This window comes from Triticum aestivum, chromosome 1B (assembly GCF_018294505.1).
Source record: "Triticum aestivum cultivar Chinese Spring chromosome 1B, IWGSC CS RefSeq v2.1, whole genome shotgun sequence".
Lineage (NCBI taxonomy): Eukaryota > Viridiplantae > Streptophyta > Magnoliopsida > Poales > Poaceae > Triticum > Triticum aestivum.
Window position 1 is genome coordinate 277,301,025 of NC_057795.1, and position 13,599 is coordinate 277,314,623.

At 44.0% G+C, this 13,599-nt stretch overlaps 1 protein-coding gene across 2 annotated transcripts; it reads left to right on the forward strand.

Annotated features, from left to right (window-relative positions):
- Positions 1-314: 314 nt before the first annotated feature.
- On the forward strand, positions 315-6,625 carry LOC123119461 (silicon efflux transporter LSI2). Of its 2 annotated transcripts, none has more exons than XM_044539270.1 (4): positions 315-535; positions 3,729-5,093; positions 5,603-5,792; positions 5,963-6,625. In XM_044539270.1, the coding sequence occupies exons 2-4, from the start codon at positions 3,894-3,896 to the stop codon at positions 6,229-6,231; spliced, it is 1,659 nt and encodes a 552-aa protein (XP_044395205.1). In that variant the 5' UTR covers positions 315-535; positions 3,729-3,893; the 3' UTR covers positions 6,232-6,625. The 2 variants fall into 2 exon arrangements, with proteins under 2 accessions (XP_044395205.1, XP_044395211.1); XM_044539276.1 differs by lacking the exon at positions 315-535 and adding an exon at positions 3,032-3,283.
- Positions 6,626-13,599: the final 6,974 nt, after the last annotated feature.

Below are 13,599 nucleotides of genomic sequence, written 5' to 3' on the forward strand. Positions count from 1 at the left end.
CGATCCAGATCGGGCGCCACCGCGTGTGGGTTATTTTGCAAAAAAAAATGCCACGTCGGCACCCGACAGGTGTGCCCCGCTGGTCAGATACCCCGTCAATACGTGTTTATACGCGGTTTAGACCTTTTTGTAACGTATAGCCCCAGATTTGGTACTGACACGTAAAAATTACCAAACTTGATACCAATCTGCTTCCAATGCCCCAATTGTGGTACTTCTGTGCAATTTACTCCGCATAGGGATGTACATGCTCTTACGCAGTGCCCGCGTGGCTCTCAGCGGCCTATTTATATGCGCTCCGTCTCCCATCATACGTACCACCTATCCACCTAGCTAGCACGGCAGTGCATGGCCAAGAAGAGCTCCACGTGCTCCAGATCAAAACAGCTCAAATCCTTCCTGGGATCTCTTGTACTAGCTACAAGCCATTGATCCTTTCCCTAGCCGGATCTTCAGGCCGCGCGGCGAGAGCAAATAATCGGCGGGCAGGCGCGTACGCATACGTGTGTCGATTCAAGTGCTCTGGCCTGGAAATGTAAGCTCTCTTTCTCTATATAAAAATCTGTGTGTGTCTGTTGGTAGGTGCGTTGGTGAAGAATTTGCATGCTGCGCGCAAGATTAGTCGTGATTTTTCAAACCGTACAATTCACGTGACTTGGCCAAGCATGGATGCGGCTGGGTGACTTGGTTTAACAAGAGTTGTTGAGTTTAATGTAAAGATAAACGAGGATGCATCCATGTAACACACGTAGGAGTACATGCCTTGGTACGGAAGGACTTTGCGACACCACAGATCCCGCCCGCCATCCCGATGCATGCGGCGGTTGCTCCCTTCCATATGCTGATATATGTTGCATGCATGTGCCTAGATTTGGTCCCAAGAAACGACACTCTCTTCAGAGCTCGTACACTTCGCAGTAGTAGTACGTCAGTGCGTGCTGTTAACTTTGAGTAGTAGGGAGTACGTAGTTTAATAAAGTAAATCTACCTCTGTTCACTTGCGTTTAGACAATTCAGACAACCTACAAAATAGTGTAATGTTAGCTGTCAAAATGTCTTATAAAAGAGAACGGAGGGATACTAGTAAAATATAAGGTCTGAAATTAGTATCTTTTTGTGCGGGATGAAATTTACCGCTTTCCCCCGCGAAAAAAGAAAGAAAGATGAAATTCACCGCTTTGCAAACGCGGCCAGCAATGCTCCACACGATTCACCTTCCTCTAGCGGTTGATTCAATCCGCCTGCCCAAGCACATACTTGGTTGCACGGGCCGCAAACTCCATGACTCACTCTCACACCGATATGATGGGGAGCTCACACTGGGCCGAGGCCAGAACAAAACAGGGACGTGCCGGCAGACGTAGCTCTCTCCATCGGTCCCTCTCCGCGGCCAGCAACAAGCACCACACACCTCTCTCGTCTCTTCGCTCGCTCCGTACGTCCGAAACCGAAAGCCTCTCCTCTCCTCTCGCGGGGTCAGGTCGACTCGACTCGACTCTCATCCGTAGCCGTGTCACCTCTCACCAGTCAAGATCGCGTCTTGATGAACTGCCAGCCAGCCTCTTTTGGACTTTCCTGGGGGCCCAAAAAAACTTTTCTCGAGCAAGTCTCGAAAGCATAGCACAGCCAGTCCCCACGGCCGGCGTAAGCGCAAAAATGGATGTTAGCCCGGCTGTCACCTCCGTCTGTCTGGACCTTGAGCGAGCGAGCGAGCGAGTGGCCGTGGCCGCGCGCGGGTTTCTACGGGGCGCTTGCGTCTTTTGACCTGTTTTCAACTGACACTGACGGTATACTCGTAGTGGCCAGTTTATAGGAGACCCACCTATCAGGCTGGAGGGGAGGGCGACCATGTGAATGTGATGCCCGGTCCTCCTCCGTGCACGCGCGTGAGCATGTTCGATCTCCCTGTTTCCCTCGCACGAAGTTCACTTGTCTTCTTTCTTCATCTATCTGTTGTTGCGACACAACGATAGCTTCTGCCCGGGCAGATTCATAAGGCCATGCCCAATGCAAAGACGCCTGTGTAGTGTAGGCGCTTTATACGTGCTTGGAATGGTAGAGCACAAGAGGTAGTACAAGTTATGTGCCATAAATCTAATCGCACAAACATTCATCCCTATAAATATACCCTATCCTTATCCTTATGAGCACATTCGAAAGATTGATGCAACAATTTCTGAGCTTTACGAAGTCACCACATACGCCTCATAGCCACACATACTATTTGTTTAGATCATCAATTACACCGACAATATATGTGCCATAAATATACCATTTTATTTTGTATATGAATTCAATGGCATAATTTAATGACTTATAGATTTTTTTGCGAATAATTTAATGACTTATAATTAAATAAAAACACGAGAACAATTGATAATTTATTAGTGATGGTTAAAGTATGTCTCAAGATATGTGTGAACTTGTAAACCCACGGAAGGGAGTATGTCTTCATCGGGACCAATGCTGCTTGAGTGTTGCGCTAAAATTATTTTAATTTGCTATAAAAAATTATTGCTAGTTGGTGAAACAAAGGGTATGAAAGCAAATTCTTTAAATAAAAGGGATTGTGATAGTTCCCGTAGGCACAAAGGAAACCATGTGGCAAATCCCTGCTAAGTTCGGCCTAGTCAAACTAAAGCATGTGCGACATGTGCCTAAGACTGATTGATCTAGATCTACGTGAACGTACCAGTTAAAGCAAGTACGATATAGTTAGCTATAAACCTATTTACATAACATTTTTGTCTATGCGAAAAAGCAAGAAAAACGAGTGGACTATCATGGAACAACCAGCGTCTGCACGTGCTCGTTGATAGGAATGAGTAATGTGAGGGGGTAAAAGGGAGAAATCAAAAAATTATACTATACTAAGGGTAAATCCTATATCCAACCCTGCCGTATGATGAATAAATAATATTACTAAACTTTTATGACATAACAGTCTTTTTTGTTTTAGAGAGATAGGACATAACAGTCTTATACAGTAGCCACCTGCTTGCTAGTATAATACTAAGCTTGCTCTTGCCCAAACCAAAGACCGGCCGGCGCTCCGGTTAGCCGTAGAGAGTCGGAACACGTACAGGACTGTACCGCCCGTGTTAAATAGCCGATCCTAAGCACTCGGGCCCAAGTCCCAACCACGAGGAGATAACACGTCGCGACCTCTCTGCCACTCGTCAGTCGCTCCTACTCCTACTCCTACTCCTATCCCCCTGGAATCCCAGTAGCGACTGCGGCGGCTTGCTCAAACCCTTTGGCGGCTTTGCCACTCTCCCGGCCGGTACGTGTAAACCCCTCGCTCACCGCCGCCGCCGTCGTGCGAAACTCTAGCTTGACCGGGTGGTTGCGCCCATACGCCAGCCGCGCGCCGTTATGCCGGTGGGCGGTGGCACCTTAGCAAGGCGCTGCCTATTTTCGGCCATGCTGACTGACCTCCGTGCTGATCCTCTAAACCGATGCATGCTGCTAGCTACTTAGATCGCAGGCACGGCCGATCAAACTTCAGTTTTCCTGTTTTCCCGTCGTGCCGCTGATCACCTTAGGGGCTGTCCAACTGACGAACAGTTTTGAGCGACTTCAGTGCCGTAGTTGAGAGATTAATCTTCAAATCATGATTGAGCTCACTGTGTCTTTTCTGCACACATTGGTGCAACTTGTAGCTAGCCATCAGTTTTGGGGACTCTCCTACACTATTGACATGCAGTTTCTGTTTCTTATATCCGCAGGATCTAATCTAAGCAAGAAGGCCACTCATTCTGACCGGAAACCGACTGGCATTATTGTCGCTGGCTGCGCTCCATCGGCTGAATTTCTTTCTTCTTCTTCTTCTTCTTCTTCTTCTTCACAACAAGTGTCAATCGGGGGATCTTGCTAGATTGGAGTATTCGGAGATGGCACTTGAGAGCACGGCCAAGGTGGTGCTGGGATGCGTGGCCTTCTCCATCTTCTGGGTGCTGGCCGTCTTCCCGTCCGTGCCCTTCATGCCGGTGGGCCGGACGGCGGGGTCTCTGCTGGGCGCCATGCTCATGGTGCTCTTCCGCGTCATGACCCCCGAGCAGGCCTACGCCGCCATCGACCTCCCCATCCTCGGCCTCCTCTTCGGCACCATGGTCGTCAGCATCTTCCTCGAGCGCGCCGACATGTTCCAGTACCTCGGCAGCATGCTCTCCTGGAAGAGCCGCGGCAGCAAGGACCTTCTCTTCCGCGTCTGCCTCGTCTCCGCCGTCGCCAGCGCGCTCTTCACCAACGACACCACCTGCGTCGTGCTCACCGAGTTCATCCTCAAGGTGGCCCGGCAGAACAACCTGCCCCCGCAGCCCTTCCTCCTCGCCCTCGCCTCCAGCTCCAACATCGGCTCCTCCGCCACGCCCATCGGCAACCCGCAGAACCTCGTCATCGCCGTCACCAGCGGCATCTCCTTCGGCTCCTTCCTCTTCGGCATCTTCCCGGCCATGATCGTGGGAGTCATCACCAACACCTGCATCCTCCTCTGTTACTTCTGGAAGCACCTCTCCGTCGCCAAGGAGCGGGACCAAGAGTCGGCCGGGGGGCAGGACGTCGTTGTGGCCGACGACGAGGTCACCTCGCACCGGTTCACGCCGGCGCGGATGTCGCGCGCCAACTCGGTAAACGGCGACGCCGACTACATGAACGAGCCCATCCGCAGGAGCGACAGCATGAGCAGGAGCAAGAGCTACAACTCCGAGGGCGACCGCGACATCCAGGTCGCCATCAGGTCGGTGCGCGCGTCCAGCATGTCGCAGGAGATGGTGGAGGTGTCCACGGTGTGCGACCGGCGCGACGATGGCCCCCGGAAGGTGACCAGGACGACCAGCCGCCAGCGCAGCGTGATCATCGAGGACGCGCCCGAGCATATCTTCGAGGGCGACGAGAAGGAGAAGCCGCACGACGAGGAGGTGGTGAAGCAGAAGAAGTGGAAGGTGCTCGCGTGGAAGACCGCCGTGTACCTCACGACGCTCGGGATGCTCGTGTCTCTCCTCATGGGGCTCAACATGTCCTGGACCGCCATCACCGCCGCCCTCGTCCTCCTGGCGCTCGATTTCACCGACGCACAAGCATGCCTAGAGAAGGTATATATCAAGGTTTTGGTTACCGAATGAGGTAATTTTATCGAGGGGGACTGATAAATGTGGTTACCACGGTTACCGAGAAATACCGACAAATACCGAGAATATTTCGAGCGAATTTTATAGTTGAATTTTGAATTCAAATAAGAAAATGAACGAATATTCAAACCAGAGACCTCTCAAAACAGGAACTAGGTTGCTACCAACATGCCATAACCAACTTTCATTGCATTAATTAGACCCTACATACCTTACTGTAAATCGAGTGTTTAAATTCAAAAATTTCAAAAAAATGGTATTTTTTGCTCGGTATGACGATTTACCGAGGGGCACGGAAATACGTGGTAACCATGGGAAATCTTGAAATTTCGACTGGTAACCAAAACCTTGGTATATATAGCTGTCTTCTGAAAATCTGACAGTTGTTTTTCAAAATTCTCGATCATGTATTGTATGGATCTGCCTGTAAACATGCTGTTAACTCGGATCAAAATTTCATGATTTGCATGCAGGTATCCTACTCGTTGTTGATCTTCTTCTGCGGGATGTTCATAACGGTGGATGGCTTCAACAGAACCGGCATACCCAACGCGCTGTGGGAGCTGGTGGAGCCGCACGCGAGGATCGACAGCGCCAAAGGGATCGCGCTTCTTGCCGTTGTGATTCTTGTTCTTTCAAATGTTGCCTCAAATGTTCCAACCGGTAATTAACTCTTTCTTTCCCAATGTTGCCGCTTAGTCAATGCAAGTAGTTTATCCTTGAATCTCTCTTATACTGCAGATAATTTGTGGTTAGACTTGAGAAAAATCTTGTGATTCTAGGATAGCCAGGTTAACTAAACATGTTATCTGGGAATCATCTTTGTTTTTCAGTGTTGCTTCTCGGCACAAGAGTGGCAGCATCCGCTGGCGCCATCTCACCGGCTTCAGAGAAGAAAGCCTGGCTCATACTAGCTTGGGTCAGTACGGTGGCGGGCAACCTCACCCTTCTGGGCTCAGCTGCGAACCTGATCGTGTGTGAGCAGGCGCGGCGGGCGCAGTTCCATGGCTACAACCTCACCTTCTGGAGCCACCTTCGTTTCGGCGTGCCGTCGACGATCATCGTCACCGCTATTGGCCTCATTATCGTCGTTAGCTACTGAACTGGACGGGGAGGAACAACTCCTACGTTGCAGCAGCAGTAGTGCAACACGTAAGCAAACAGCTTCTATAAGCAAGGAAGCAAACCGTGAAAATGGGGTAATTTACCTGATTATCGTCTTTTACATTCGTGTAAACTTCTCGCCCGAAATTAGGCGCGAGACGTCGTCGTCGCCCATCTGCTAAAGCAAATAATGGGCGTGTGTTGTACGTGTGTTGTACTTAGATACATTATAAGATTACCCGGTCGACGCAAGTAGTCGATGTTTGTCCGTCGTATTCGAAAGCCAAACTTTGCTTCGATAGGATGGATGGAAGGACGGGGAATGCAGTGACAATGTTATTTCAGTTGTATGTTTGCAGATAAAGATATTTTATACGGTGGATTGGTGGAGAGTGCGGTCAATATATTTCAACACTCCCGTTTATGTCTAGACTTTCTTACTTTTTAGAAGTGGGATTGATGTAGGTCCTAAATATCTTTTTTGGGGGAAAATCTACTTAGGACTTTATGCACGGGCCGTAGAGCGGGACAGAGAGATGCGTGCGCAAGACGGAAGCGGTCCATGAGAAATCAACGCTCGCCTTTTTCCTCCCATAACATGTGCATTTCCTTATCCTTATGTGCTCTTATCTCTTATTTCTCTTCTCTCCTTGATTCTGTCAAAGAGAGATCACTTACACCGGCGATCAATCATGCTGCCCCAAGTCATACACCTGCTTCGAGCTGGCGCGCTCAAACTGTGAGTGCATGGCTTTTTTCATCATCTCATGGTGGCCTTTTCTTTGTTTTCCGTGTGTGATCAGCGGCGAGCTTGATGAGCGGGCGGGGGTGAAGGAGGCCATGGGTCTCCGGCGGGGTGATGTGGATCCACTGGCCAGGCATCTACCGATGGGGCTCATCATCTATTCGAGTGCGGGTGTAATTTGTTGAAATTTCTAGCAAGCTTGACAAGGAGGTAGGGTCGAGAAGGGTTGGGCCTTCAATGAGGCACCGTTTGGGGGCACTCATGCCACCATTTATTCGAGCGTGAGGATTCTCAACAACCAGAGCGCTGGGATAATAGCAAGCTCGACAAACTAATATATCCACTTGGTACATCTAATCTGGCAAAATTCTCTGTCCCAGGAAAGGCACACACTCTTAGGACTCCATTAAGGGAATTGTGCGCAGATTGCTTATCTCTATAGCAAATGAGCGTCCATTTGAGGTTGAAGAATTTTTTTGTCCGAAATTTGGTGCATTCTGCAATGCAACCTCTGGTACCAAAGCCATTCGCGCCATGGATCCACTTATACCTCAACAATGATCTCAAGCGTCCATATGTGGCTGATTATTCTCATGATTGTCTGTTGCCACCTATTCCTCCTCCAACGCCAATTTCAAGCTCAACTTAAGGCAAAGTCGTAGTTGGAAGTTAGAAGCAAATCCCTCTGCCCGAAGCTCCTATAGACAAACTGTCATTCCACCGAAGATCAACCCTGAATACTAGTCCAGATTATTACTCTAGTGGAACATCGGACTGACACTTCTTTATGATTTGTTCCTACTCATACTCAGGTACACTGCGATTAATAACACCATCTACTCCTTTGTATATATGTGGGTCATCCCAAAAGTAATTTCTTAAATCAAAGAATAACTTTTTCTTTTGTTGATATGTGTAATTAGGTGGTATATATTTAGCAACAATGAAATTAGCATAATCTGCATACCAAGGATTATCACGAGAAGTGTAAGCATTTATAACAGTTAATTGCTCATCAGGAAACTACCATCAATAGATAGTGAGCCATCAAGAACATTTTCCATTCTAGAAAAATTATCTGCGACCGGATTATCAACTCCCTTTCTATCAACAATATGCAAACTCGTGTAACAAAAGAACCCACCTAATTAATATAGGTTTAGCATCTTTCTTATCCATGAGATATTTAATAGCAGCATGATCAGTGTGAATAGTGACTATAGAATCAACAATATAAGGTCTGAACTTATCACAAGCAAACACAGCTGCTAGGAATTCTTTTTAGTGGTAGCATAGTTTGTTTGAGCGGTGTCCAAGGTCTTACTAGCATAATGAATAACATTTATTTTTATCAACTCTTTGACCTAGAACCGCACCAATAGCATAATCACTAGAATCACACATAATTTCAAAGTGTAGATCCAGTCAGATGGTTGAAAAATAGGTGTAGTTATTAGTGATTTCTTAAGTATTTCAAAGGCTTCTACACAATCATTATCAAAAACAAATGGACCATCTTTTTGTAGGAGATTAGTTAGAGGCCTAGAAAATTTAGAGAAGTCCTTAATAAACCTTTTATAGAAACCAACATGACCAAGAAAACTTCTTATACCTTTGATATTTTTAGGACACAACATTTTCTCAATTGCATCAACTTTAGCTTTATCTACTTCAATGCCTCTTTCAGAATTTTTATGACCAAGGACTATACCTTTGTTCACCATAAAGTGACACGTCTCCCAGTTCAGGGCGAAATTAGTCTCTTCACATTTCTACAAAACTTTATCAAGATTGCTCAAACAATCAATAGAAGAATTTCTGTAAATGGAAAAATTATCCATGAAAGACCTCAACAATTTTCTCATAGAAATATGAGAATATAGCAGTCATACATCTATGAAATATAGCAGGTGCATTACCTAAACCAAAATGCATACGTCTATAAGCATAAGTTCCAAAGTGACAAGGAAAAGTAGCTTTCTTTTGATCTATTGTGACACATGTATTTGAGAGAAACCAGAATATCTATCTAGGAAACAAAAAAGTTTATGCTTAGACAATCTTTCTAATATTTGATCAATGAAAGTTAAAGGACAATGATCTTTCCTAATAGCTTTATCTAATTTCCTTAAGTCAATTACCATCTTATAACCGGTTACAATCCTTTGTGGGATAAGTTCATTTTATCATTAGGAACAACAGTGATGCCACCTTTCTTGGGGGACATAATGAACAGGACTTACCCATCTACTATCAGCAACACGATAAATTATACCTGCCTCTAGAAGCTTTAATATTTTTGTTCTTACCACATCCTTCATCTTAGGATTCAAGCGTCATGGATGATTGACAACAGGTTTAGCATTAGACTCCATATTAATCTTGTGTTGACATAAAGTATGGCTAATGCCCTTAAGATCATCAAGAGTACATCCAATTGCAGCATGATGCTTCCTCAAAGTTTTCAATAATCTCTTTTCTTCATGCACTTGAAGGTTAGCATTGATAATAACAGGATATATTTTCTTTTCATCAAGATAAGCATATTTCAATGTATCTGGGAGTTTCTTTAATTCGAACATGGGATCACACTTAGGTGAAAGAGGATCTCTCAAAGTTTCAACATGCAAATTATGCTTAAGGATACATGTTTTCTTAAAGAATATTTCATCAATTTCATTTCTTTCATTCATATGCATATCATTTTCATGGTCTAGCAAATATTGTTCTAAAGGATCAGCTGGAGGTATGCCAATAGAAGCAAAACCAATGATATCATCTTTATTAGATAAATATTTATCGCGAGGTTGTCTATTAAACTTGGAGAAATTAAATTCATGAGATACATCACCAAACTTAACCCTAACCTTTTCTTTAACACATCAATTTGAGTATTAACAATATTCAAGAAAGGTCAACCGAATATAATGGGACAGAAATTATCTTGTTGAGATCCAAGTACTAAGAAATTAGTATGATATTTAATCTTACCACAAAAGACTTCGATATCTCTAACAATCCCAAGTGCTGAAATTATATCTCTATTGCATGCTTAATAGTAACATCAATATCTTCTATTTTAGTGGGTGCAATATCATGCACAACTTCTTGATATAGAGAAAATGGAATAGTACTTGTACTAGCACCCATATCACATAAACCATGATAAAAGTGATCTCCAATCTTAACATAAACAACAGGCATGCATGCCAACGACTTTCTTATTCTTATCTAATACATCTTGCTCAATTATAACGGGTTTAGCAATTCTGGAAGCTTTATCACAGAAATAAGTAACATGCTCATCAATGTTATCAACCAAAAGATCTTTAACTATTGCAATAGGAGGCTCTACATTAATTTGTTCAGAGGGTTTAGGTGTTCTAATATTACTCTCATGAATCGTAGTCGTAGCCTTAGCATGTTCCTTAATCCTAATAGGGAAAGGAGGTTTCTCAATATAAGTAGTAGGCACAATAGGTGGTTCTTCACAAATATTCTCAATGGGTGGATGAAATTTAAACCACTTCTCCTTAGGGAGATCAACATGAGCAACAAAGGATTCACATAACATAGCTAGTATATCAGAATCAAGTCCATAGTTTGCACTAAGCTTATGAAAACATCTATTATACAAAAGACTTAACACAATCAAATTCAAGATTTATACCTGACTCATTACCTTTGTCGATTTCCCAATCTTCAGAGTTGCATTTAATTCTCTCAATAAGATCCCACTTGAATTTAATACTTCTTGTCATGAAGGAACCACTAGAATAAGAATCAAGCACAGTTATATCATCATGAGAAAGCCAAGCATATTTTTTTGTATAATCATCTCTCTCGGAAGCTCCTGAGTGAGACATGTGTGCATCATGTCCTTAAGCCTCCCCCAAGCTTGAGCGATAGGATCTCCTTCATGAAGCCAAAAATTATATATATAATTTCGATCACGATGAACCAAGTGCATAGGATATAATTTCTGATGGAATTTCAGCATCAACCGGTTCTTGATGAGGACATCAATACTACAGTTACACCCACAATCCCTGCAACTACATATACTGGACCAATTACTAGATCTCGCACACGCACATTAAATTACTAGGTACTTTCATTTCTTGGTAACGATTCTAGTGTTCATGAGAATATGATGCTGCCTAAATTGGATACATTTGTTTTGCTTACAAATGAAGGGCCTAGTTTGGACAACAAGGATGAACATTGGAGCAAGATCAAGCATGGATATGATGGCATGCGCAAGGGGAACAAGAACAGAGTTTCAAGTGATGATTTCAGGACTTTGAAGCCACCATAATGAGTGCATGAAGGCTTGGACGAAATATACAAGATGCCACTTCATAAATTTTTTCCAAAGGCTATTATAGGTGTTACGTCACCTTATTATTGGGCTAGACCCATGTAATTTTGAAATACTTCAGTATAGGCTGTTTTTAGAGTCCGTATGTGTGGGGAAACAGAGTTAGGGTTGGTTACAGACCCCTCCTCCAAGGGGTCACAAAATTTCCCCTTCTCCTCCATATATACAACCCTTAGGGCGACATTTAAACTTTGGGGTTTTATTTAGATTAAAGTTCGCCATAGATGCAACTTCGCGTACTTCGTTTGTGTTCAACGACCAGACCAAGACGTCACATAACCCAACCTTGATCAATAAAGCTTTCCTCTTATATTCGCAATATCCTGATTGCAATATCTGTTTCTTGCTTTTTCTTCGTTTGCTTGCAGAAAATAGACCCTCGTGGTCAGGTTGATCATGCTCCAGCATGGTCAATAACCTCTCGGAGTTGGTTTAGTTGTTGCTAAGGCGCGATGTCCTCGCACGTTTGTAGTCGGATCGTCAAAGTCTACTCCTCCGAAAACGATAATCACCATCTCATCGAAAGACGAGACACCTTTGCCTCTATCAGTTCCAGTCCCATGTTTCTGGTTCATTCAATAGCCTAAACCATGCCAATGCTCTTCCCTTCAGAGATGGGAATACCTTCTTCTTAACTCCATCTTCTGATAAACCTACAAGCTTGAACAATTCACAAAGGTCGTTTATATAGATTAAGTGCATATCAGGATGTATTGTTCCATCTTCTGCATTGGGATTAGCAAGCAATTTTTCCATAATACCAGAAGGGAATTTCATAATAAATGTTTTTAGTAGGTTGAGGAGCTGCTCTTACCACTTCTGGTCGAGGTGAAGATACCCCATACAAGCCCCTCAAAGGATTATCTTCTATAGTGACAGGTGAAGATAAAATTCAGCATGTAATATAAATGTTTCCTTACCAAGTTCCACGTACCAAGAGTGCTTTACTCCCCAGCAAAGGCGCAAAAAATGAGTCTCGATGACGCACAACTATAGGGGATCAATTGAAGGAAATATGCCCTAGAGGCAATAATAAAGTTGTTATTTTATATTTCCTTATATCATGATAAATGCCTATTATTCATGCTAGAATTGTATTAACCAGAAACTTGATACATGTGTGGATACATAGACAAAACACCGTGTCCCTAGTATGCCTCTACTTGACTAGCTCGTTAATCAAAGATGGTTAAGTTTCCTAACCATAGACATGTATTGTCATTTGATGAAGGGGATCACATCATTAGGAGAATGATGTGATGGACAAGACCCATTCGTTAGCTTAGCATTATGATCGTTCAATTTTATTGCCACTACTTTCTTCATGTCAAATACATATTCCTCCGACTATGAGATTATGCAACTCCCGGATACCGGAGGAATGCCTTGTGTGCTATCAAATGTCAACGTAACTGTATGATTATAAATATGCTCTACATGTATCTCCGAAGGTGTTTGTTGGGTTGGCATAGATTGAGATTAGGATTTGTCACCCCAAGTATCAGAGAGGTATCTCTGGGCCCTCTCGGTAATGCACATCATAAGAAGCCTTGCAAGCAAAGTGAACAATGAGTTAGTTGTGGTATGATGCATTACGGAACGAGTAAAGAGGCTTGCTGGTAACGAGATTGAACTAGGTATGAAGTTACCGATGATCGAATCTAGGGCAAGTAACATACCGACGATAAAGGGAATAATGCATGTTGTCATTACGGTTCGACCGATAAAGATATTCGTAGAATATCACTACTAGGGAAAATTTTAGCAGTAGCACGTGTTTTGTGTCCACTAGTAGCGCGGGGGACCGCGCTACTAATAAGGCGCTACAGCTATTGCTTAGCAGTAACGCGTGCCCGCACGCGCTACTGCTAGGACAAATAGCTGCAGCGTTTGTTCAGAACCACGCTACTGCTAAGGTAACTACTTGCAACGTGTTTTCTGTCCATCGCTACTAGTATTTTTTTTTTAGTGTATTTATGCGCCATCGTACAAATATTGGTACAATACCAACTTTTATGAGGTTTACATCATTATGTCCATGACAGTGTGTCAAATGAAGGTGGATTAGGTTCAAGTGGAGGCAATATGTGGTGCATGTCAAAAGTATACTACTAATCCAAACTTGATCTAGTTTGGACTAGTAGTACTTTCGATGTGCACCACATGTTGCCTCCACTTGAATCTAATCCGCCAGCACAAGCTATTTAATCATCATCATAGTCATTACCACCAACAGTATT